The sequence below is a fragment of the Pseudorca crassidens genome, chromosome 15 (genome assembly GCF_039906515.1).
Source record: "Pseudorca crassidens isolate mPseCra1 chromosome 15, mPseCra1.hap1, whole genome shotgun sequence".
Classification (NCBI taxonomy): Eukaryota; Metazoa; Chordata; class Mammalia; order Artiodactyla; family Delphinidae; genus Pseudorca; species Pseudorca crassidens.
This window is the reverse complement of record NC_090310.1, coordinates 16,315,719-16,324,474: the sequence shown is the minus strand read 5'-3', so window position 1 is coordinate 16,324,474 and position 8,756 is coordinate 16,315,719. Positions and strand designations below refer to the sequence as shown.

Here is an 8,756-nt window from a genome sequence, read left to right as displayed (position 1 = left end):
TTCCTTGCTTGTAAACTAGGGTCAGGGCCTATTGCTTTGATTCTAAGCTTTCTTCTTACAAAAGGACCCCTTATTTTGATCCCTTGGGCTTACAGTTTGGAAGATGTCATGTAAGTGCTGGTTGCTTCATCTTCCCCACAAGCAGGCAGCAGTGTCAGGACAGCTGCATGCAAGCTGGTGTTGTGGTTGACTAGCAAAGGCAGATTTGGGGTAAACAGAATGACCGAGGCTCCAGGCTAGATCCCTGAGCAGCTTCGACCTACCAGCTGGAAAACAGAGCAGGCTCCCAACCCACATCAGCGCAGGATGGCTCCCACCCGCAAAGGCCTGTTCCTGTCTGTGGTCTAGGGCGTTCTGAGGCATCTCCCCAGCCCGCCCCTGCCATGGGTCAAGCTCATCGAGGCTATGGAGGGGGAAGCTCAAGTGCAAGTCAGTTCAGCAGACCCAGCATCTGGTGACCAGTTACTGGAGTCTGAGAGGTACCAGAAAATAAAGCCATTTTATTAGTATTTTCTTATCTGCCATGGTGGCCTGAGGAGTGGGAGTGGAAGGGAGGGAGGCGATGCCGTTGGCCTCAGCCGGTGGTCCTCTACTTGGCCTGGACTGTCTCCTCCAGCCTATCCAGGCGCTTCTGTAGCTCCTGTACCGTGGCCTGGAGCTTCCTCATCTCTTCCTCCAACCGGGATACGGCATCCTGGGGGATCCAGGGCTGCATCAGGCCCAGCTCCTCCCTGGCCACTAGGCCTCTTCCCAAGAGCCCCAGGGCTTGGGCCCTTCCGTCTCTCAGCCAGAGAGCTGCAGGCCTATAAGCCTGAAACCTGTTTTCTGAGGCCTCAGGATTATCCACTCCCAGCCCCCAAAGGATCCCCAACATTGTGAGTTTGGGCTGCCCCAAATGCCAGCCTCTTTCCACTGGGTCAATGACCACATCGGTAGCAGCCCCTGCCCTACCCCATCTTCCTGTCCCGATTCCCGGGCTCCCATCTGCCTCTCACCGAACTGGGAACGCCACTGGCCTCAGGTGCCATCCTCTTGCGCCCAGTGTCCAGGCCCCGGTTGATCCTCAGCTCCCGGCTCTTTGGGGGCACGTAGCCATCCTTGAGGGAAATGAGAAGGGGCCCGGCATCCCGACCCCCTAGCCACTCCTCAGCTGTGAGGGCAGCGTCAGGCCCTGCAGTGGGCGGGTACAGGTCCTCCTGGAACAGGTCCGACTGTGGGGCAAGGCCAAGGCTGGTTAAGAAAGTGGGCCACACCACCACCCGCCACTCCGAGAGCCCGGGGAGGGACCCTGGAGCATCACCTTTCTAGGCACCGTCATGGCGATGGGCTCACACCTCCGCTCATGCAGCTTGTAGAATCTGTGGAAGCAGGAAGGCGATCAGCGCCCACAGCATGGCTGGGCTGGGACTGAAGCGTGGCGTGCGGTCGGCACTGCCCAAGGAGCATACTCAGGTCAGGGGCAGGGGCAGTTACCTGGCAATCTCACACTTGTTCACCTCCAGACCACGTTTGGGCATGTAGCCCATGCCACGCTGGGACTCCTTGGAACTGAACATGGAGAGATAGTGCAGGAATGGGGCCTCAGAAGTGATCTCGAAGTACCGGATAGAGCTGTCACCCTGCAGGTGGTGGATGCAAGGGAGGATCAACACGGGCAGATGCCTCCAGCCGTGGTCCTTTCCCAGTCCCCCTGCCCACCTTGCTCCCCCGACCCCCTGCCCAACTGGGCCACCTTGCCACAGAGGTAGACAATGTTGGTGTCAGGGTCAAAGAAGGGCAGCAGGACACCGCTGCTCGTGTCCAGTTCCTGCAGGGACAGCGGCTCCTCCAGGTGCTTCTGTAGAGACGGGCAGGGGTTTATAATGAGCTGGACCACGTCAGGCCCAGGTGCGGTCCAGTGATGGAGGAGTGGGGTGGGGGGCTTATAGACCAACCAGCGGAAAACCCCATCTCGCGGTGGGTAAACTGAGGCCATGGCCTTCCAGCCAGACACTTGGCAGGGCTGGGACTAAGCCTGTTCCCCGCCGGGCACTCACCGTGTCCCACAGCGCCACCTGCCGCTCACTCATGCGGCTGAAACCTGTGGTCAGGATGTTTCCATCTGACACAAACACGGCACGCACAGGCCGGGTCCCCTCATGGGGACGGTCCTTCTCCTGGAAGGAAAGGGAGGGGACCGGTCAGGCATCTGCACGCACCCCCTAAGGGCCAGGCCCCAGCTGGGAGTGGGTAGCATCTAGGGGCCTGGTTGGTGGTGGGTAGGAGGGGCAAAGCTCTCAGGGTCAAGGGTCAAGGCAACTCACAGCTACAATGGTGCCTTTGCGGGGCTCAATGATGCGGAATCGCTTGTCGCGGCAGGAGGTACAGATGAGGGCGCCATCTCGGCTCCAGTCCACGCTGTAGATTGTGTCCGGGTGCACGTCCGAGCCCAGTGTCAGCACGGCCGCCCCCGTGCCCACGTCCCACACCAGGATCACATTGTCGCAACCTGGGCGATGCCCCCAGTGTCAGAAGTCATGAGCCTCCCACCCTCGCTGTCAGGGGACCAGCCCTCCCTGCTTCTCCCCCCGGGCACCTGCACTGAGAAGCACATTCTGAGCTGTGGGGTGCCAGGCCACAATGCCCACGCGCTTGGTGTGGCCCTCCAGGGTGACGACAGGCTCCCGCAGGGGCAGCACCAGGCCCCCATCAGGGATCTCCCACACCTGCAGAGAAGCGGCGAGTGAGTCTCGGGGGCTCCGAACGTCAGCTCCAGTTCTGGAGCCCCCTCCTGGCCCGTGTGTCCCCACACTCACCATGACTGTGCAGTCCTCGGAGCCACTGGCAATGACATTATCATTGTGCGGGCACCAGGCGATGTCCAGCACTGGGGCCGTGTGGCCACAGACCATAGGCACGTTCTTGTCCACACGTCCAGTCTAGAGGACACAGCAGGGCCTCTGAGGGAGGTGCTTTTGCCCTCCAAACCCAATCCAACCTCCCCACTCCCCTCCACGAGGCACGGAGAGAAAAGCTGTGAGGTCCCTGGGAGGCAGAGCGGGGCCTGGGGTGGGAGGGTTTGGTCCTCTGCCCCTGCCCCAGAGTTCTCTGGGCAACTCAGTAGTGCAGGATGGGCACAGGGGGCTGGTCCTGCCTTGCCGTCAGAGCCTTGCCAAGTTCCTGCCATCTCTAGCTCAGTTTCTCATCCATGCCCCACGGCCTGGTACTCCCACCCCTGCTTCCCCAGGTGAGGCCCCCATGGGAAGACAGGCCAGGGCCCTGGGCATGGGACAGGCTGCTGGGCGGTAGTTATACTGGGGCTGGAGTTCCCCAAGGAAGTGTGTGTGAATGATGGGGCTGTAGGGATGGGTCCTTCCAAAAGGACAGGGATGGGGAAGTCTGTCATAACCGGCCCCCCGGCAGGAACAGAGGTTTGGAAATGGGCTCTTCCGGGGACAGCTGCTGCAGCAGGGCTTCCTGTGTGAAGAGCGGGCCCAGCTCTCACCCCGACAACCACTTCCTCTTCTCTTGTTTCCATCGGACCTTTTAAGGTAACAACTGAGGGCCTGTCTCCCCTTCCTGTCTCACCACCCAAGAGCACAGGAGTGTGCTGGGGGTGGGGGTCAGCAGACAACAGGGCAGGGGAGGCAAGATCTGACGGAGGCCGGGTTGGGGGAGCCGAGAGGGTCTCTTACATCACCCCTGCCTGTGAGCTTGGAACCAGAGCTTGCTGCATTCCCAAGGGCTCCGAAAGTTCCCTCCAAACCCTAAGAGCACTTGCCCAGACTCCATCCCAGCCCTCTTTGTGCTCCCGAGGGGAGAAAGGTCCAGGCTGAGAACTGGGAGGCCTGGCCCTGGGTCTGCAGGACTCACTGTACGTCCCTTCCCGTGTCATCTCCCCTCTAGCTTTAGCTTCCATCCGCCCACTGCATGTAGGAGCTGAAGGAAGCCTAAGGTTCATCTGGCTCAGCTGAACTTTACAGACAACACTGTGGCCTGGGAAGGCTTGAGGATAGTCAATCACCTCATCAGGACCCCCAGGGGGCCACTAGATGACCAGAGCCCCCCCACCAGGGCTCCAGGGGCTCACCTTGCCCAGGGGCAGCACCAGGAAGGCCCCTCCCCCACTGGCCTCACAGATCAGGGCCACGAACTTGGGGTTGACAGAGCAGAAGCCACTGTCCCAGGTGTTCTGTGAGACGCGCACGTCCTCATAGCACTGGTCAGCCTTGGCCGGCTGTCCAAACACGTGGCGGAACTTGCTGGAACGGACCACTTGCCGGCTCATCCTGGAAGGCACACAGGTGGAGGGCTTTTCTCCCTTCAGGTCAACTCTGACCTTACAGTGGCCCCCATCTCCCCCAGGACCCTCCTCAGCCTGGCAGTCATGGCCTCAGCTAACTTCCCCAGCATGTCTCCCCGGCCCCTTGCCGCTCTCCTCTGTAACTGACATCCTGCTACGCTCACACTCGCCTTGCCCACACCTCCTCACCCCTGGCTAACCTGCAAGGCCCACCTTCTCAACCCGCCCCAAGCCTGGCTTCTGTACCCTCAGCCTCCCCGGCAGAGCCTGATGTGGGGTAGCACCTAGTGCCGATTTGACCACAGAATGGTTGACGGACACAGAGCCCTTCCTCTCTGACGGGTCACACTCCGGGGCCTCAATGCGACAGCTTGGAGGGTGGGTTCTCTCAGCCTCAGTGTCCAGACCTCACACCCTCACACCCACATGAGAAGCTGCCTAAAGGCAGGGGCCCTCCCCGCCTCCAGGCCCAGGGTTGGACATGCTGAGGGAAGCAGCGTGTAGGTTTGCCTGGGAGGCATGTCCTCAGTGGCAGGAGGGCTTCCCCAGCAGGTCTCCGGGCTCCAGAAACAAGCGGATGGCTCAGGTCCCAGCATCACCTCCTCCACGTACCTCTGCTTCTCGCCTCTGCTTAAGCAGGTGCCCTTCAGTGCCTTCTCCAGTCCCAGTGGAACTATGCTCAGGAAGGGAGAGGCCGGCACCCACTTCTCAGACGGAGGTCCAGCTAGGATGGTTTTCCCCCCGGGCTGGGTGACAGCGAAGCCAAGGGGCCTGCCTCTGGCTCCCCAGGCTCCAGGCCCCCATCCTGGCGCCCAACAGCATCGCCTTCCAGCTCACCGTGGGGGCCCCCCCAGGGCCTCTCTTCCACGGCCCCAGCTTCACCCTTTTGCCCCCCCTTCAGGCCTAGCCCTTCTCACTGGGGGCTCCAGCCAGCCTCGCCCATCCCGTGACTCTCCAAGAGGCTCCGGGGTCCACCCGCCCGGAAAGCAGGTGAGGAGCTTGCGTGAGGAGAAGCAGTCTGGGGGCAGGGGATCCATCCCAGATGGGAAGCCTGGGTCTGGGGAGAGGGAGCCGCAAATCGGAGGTTGGGAGACAGGAAGCCATCGTGCCACCCCACCTCCTTCCCCACCGCAGGTACCAGGCCCGGAAACCACGGAAAGGGGAACTTGGTCTTTTCTTGTTTTGCTCTCAACCCCTTCCTGTCTCCAAGCTCAGGGCAGCTGCTGGGCTCACCCCACCCTGCCCCCGACTGCCACCCCAAAGACTCCCATTCTGGGGAGAGTCCGGTCGGCGCGTGTCCTGACCCCCGGGCTCCCCCACCTCCATCTTGGCTGCGGTGGTCCCTCACCCTCGCCCGCTCCCGGAGCTCTCAGAGACGCAGACGGACCCTCCTCCGCGCACCCACACCCCAGGCGAGTTCCGCCACGCGGGGCGTGAACGGGCTCTGTCCCCGCCTCCGAGCCAGCTCGCTCTGACAGTCTGTCGGCCCCCGCAGAGGGCTTCTGCCAGGCTCCCGCCTGCCCCACAGGTGGCCCAGGGCAGCGATGCCGAGTCCCGTCCCCGGGCTCCAGCCTTACCTGCCGCTGAGAGATGAGTGACCCCCCAGACGGAGGAGGGAGAGGAGGAGGAGGAAGCAGCTGGAGGAGCCTGCGACTGCCGGCTGAGGATGCTCTTGTCAAGACAATGAATGAGAAGCAGCGGCGCCCGCCTCCTTAGGGGTGGCAGCGCCCCTTTGGGCGGAGCTCTTGAAGGGGAGAGCCCTTCCCTCCGCAGAGGCGCCGCCTCGCCCCACCAGCCCGCAGCCTCCCCTCCCCTCCCCTCTCCTCCCTCCGCGGAGAAGCTCAGCGCCTTAGGCTGCCAATTCGAAACCAAAACAGATGCTGCTGGCCCGTCGCTGACAATCTGATCTGCACTTTTTAATGTCAAAATGTAAAAAATACCCGTTCCTTCTTCCCTCCTTCAGCCCACCCCCAGCCTACTCGCCGTCCTTCGCCTGGCATTCATAAAAGGGCCCATCAGTCCTCCCAGCGGCCTTGGTACAGCCCTCCCGCCCCCCCCCCCACCCCCGCCCCAGCTAAGGCTATGCTGCCATCTCTTCCCCCACCGACGACGCTCAGGGAACAGGAAGGCGGGGGGACAAGGAGGAGGGAGAACCCTGCACCCACCTGCACCCAGGAAGCCTGGGGCCTCTCCGGGCTCCTACATTTACAAGCAGGTGGCCTTAGGAGAGTCACTTAACTTCTCTGGGTCTGTGCTCACCTAGGAGCACCTCTGCCTGCCTCACAGGGGCGAATGAAATAATTTGGTGTTATGGAGAGCCTCTTTGCGCAGGGGCTACGGAAGTGAAAAAGTCAGAGTTGAGTTCCTGCCCCAAAGAGCTCTCAGTCTACTGAAAGGAGAGGCACAAATAACAGCTCCAAGAGCTAAGTAGAGGCCGAAGCCCAGACTTCAGACTGAGAGGAAGGAGTTCGTTCCCATCCTTGGCATCAGAGTCTCGGAGGTAGCAATGCGGAAAGACCCGCTCTAGAATCCGACTGCTTTACGAGCTTGACTCCTGGCCGGCCGGCACACCTACTGAGTGACGTTGGGCAGGTTCCTTAACCTCTGTCAGCCTCAGTTTCTCTTTCTGTAACAGCGTCATACCTACCTCCTGACTTTATTGGAACAGAAAGCCTTCTGCACCTCATCCAAAGTGTAGCAAGCACTTAATAAATGTTGCCTCTCACCACTGTTACTGTTTAGAGTATTGGGACTGAACCTGAAAGGATGAGAAGGGGCCAACAGGCGTGACCGGAGGAGGTCTTGTCAGCAGAGGGGCAGCCTGAGCAAAGTCCCAACGATGTGATCCTTCAGCCCCTGGTTCAAATCCTGCCTCCACCACAGCTTGGCTGTGTGATCTTGGGCAAGAGGTCTAAACCTCAGTTTCTTCATCTGTAAATGGAGGCTAAATATGATCTGTCCCGTCCAGCTTACAGTTATGAGGCTCGAGTGGTTATATAAGTGTCCTACACACTTTTATTCCATTCAAGCATCCAATTGTAAGAACCTCTGTGTTGTATTTCACCTGAAAGCCTGCTACTGGACTGGACTGGACGGGGATGGGCAGGGATTGTGTCTCCAGCGGAAGTGATGAGAATAACGGCTGGGATTTACTGAGCACCTACTGTGTGCTGGGCACTGCTCTAACACTATAAATACGCTGCACTCGCTTAATCCTCACAACACACCCAGGGGGCAGGTACCACCTCTAATGTAAAGAGAGGAAACTGAGGCACCCATGACCTTCAGTCCTGGGGCACCTCATTTCCAGGCAGAGGACAAGCACGTTGTGAGGGGCCTGAAAACCATGCCCCCTGAGGCAGAGCCTGACAGGCATGGAGAGGGAAAGGTGGGGATGCGCAGAGGCTACTTTCTCATTCCAGCTGGTCTGCTGTGGGGCGGGGGGCACAGACGCGAGGCTGGTAGTGGAGGTTGTGAGGCAGCAGCTGTCCCAGCAAAACAAGAGTGAGCGTTAGTTCAGTAGTGGGTGCTGAAGGGCCCTGCCATGCGGCTCTTCATGTGCTTAAGATGAGGCTGATCCTTCCTGCGAGGGGTGTGGGGAGGGTGTTCCTGCCAGATGCCACTGGACCAGCATCTTACCATCCCCTCTTTCCTGGAGGCTGCCTCTGGGTTTTCCTTGAAGAAACCAACCTTTATGCACTGGCAATCCTTGAGGTTTGAGAGAGTGTCCAGGGTAGGCACACAGTCCACGTTTCCCCAGTCAAAGCTACCTTTTTTGATTGGTTCAGGGGTGGCCACTTAAATCAAGTCTATGCGTGCAGAAGCAGATTCACTGGAGCTGCTAGGAAAAAGAGCCCTCTTTCCACTGGAGGTTAGTAAGCTAAAAGGCTGTAAGCCCAGGACTACTAGTGACCATCTTGACACCATGCAGGAAAAGCCACCCAGAATGAGCCCACACAGAGGACTGCAGACACAGGATATGAAGACAGCCATACTCTTGACATCATTTGAGTATCGGGATCAAGCTGTGCCTGAGTCCCTTAACCTTTCATAAGTTCCTTTTTACACATAAGTCACTACGTTTGAGTTGGTTTCTGGCATTTACAGTTGAAAGTGTTCTGACTGGTACACCCACCATGGAGGGAGACAGGACCGGAGGCCCTTCCAAGGTGCCAGATACACAGAGTAAAGAGGGACTGAAATGCTGAGCACGGGATAAAGTTCAAACTCCTTAGCAAGGCCCACAAGACCTCCTCTGGTCTGTCCTGCCCTAAAGGTCTGTAGAGCATGATGGAGTCAGCCCCAGAGAATCTTTCCTTCATGGTTCTCCTGCTGCCCCAGCACAGTGATGTTTCCTCACCAGTAAAGGTGCACAGCACTGCTCACTTACACTAGAGTGTGTGCCCATCACCCAGCTTCAACAAGTACCACCACATGGCCAATACTCGTTCATTCCTTCTTCCACATTATTTTC

General features: G+C 59.3%; 1 protein-coding gene across 3 annotated transcripts; it reads right to left on the bottom strand.

The window, feature by feature from the left end:
* Nucleotides 1-480: 480 nt before the first annotated feature.
* Nucleotides 481-6,017, bottom strand: CORO1A (coronin 1A). 3 transcript variants are annotated; one of them, XM_067706223.1, is made up of 12 exons: nt 5,860-5,997; nt 4,895-4,955; nt 4,070-4,268; nt 2,796-2,918; nt 2,576-2,705; nt 2,304-2,488; nt 2,037-2,156; nt 1,733-1,837; nt 1,474-1,619; nt 1,301-1,358; nt 996-1,211; nt 481-694 (listed from the first exon to the last, which is right to left on the bottom strand). In XM_067706223.1, the coding sequence occupies exons 3-12, from the start codon at nt 4,265-4,267 to the stop codon at nt 590-592; spliced, it is 1,386 nt and encodes a 461-aa protein (XP_067562324.1). In that variant the 5' UTR covers nt 4,268; nt 4,895-4,955; nt 5,860-5,997; the 3' UTR covers nt 481-589. The 3 variants fall into 3 exon arrangements, with proteins under 3 accessions (XP_067562324.1, XP_067562323.1, XP_067562325.1); XM_067706222.1 differs by lacking the exon at nt 4,895-4,955 and having other exon boundaries at nt 5,860-6,017; XM_067706224.1 differs by lacking the exons at nt 4,895-4,955; nt 5,860-5,997 and adding an exon at nt 5,603-5,834.
* Nucleotides 6,018-8,756: the final 2,739 nt, after the last annotated feature.

Excerpts from the sequence above, each read along its gene's own strand:
- CORO1A (XM_067706222.1), bottom strand. The coding sequence starts at position 4,267 with ATGAGCCGGCAAGTGGTCCGTTCCAGCAAGTTCCGCCACGTGTTTGGA. Across the intron at positions 1,359-1,473 it reads AACAAGTGTGAGATTGCCAG|ATTCTACAAGCTGCATGAGC; the intron begins GTAACTGCCCCT and ends CTGCTTCCACAG. Across the intron at positions 695-995 it reads CCAGTGGCGTTCCCAGTTCG|GATGCCGTATCCCGGTTGGA; the intron begins GTGAGAGGCAGA and ends TGGATCCCCCAG.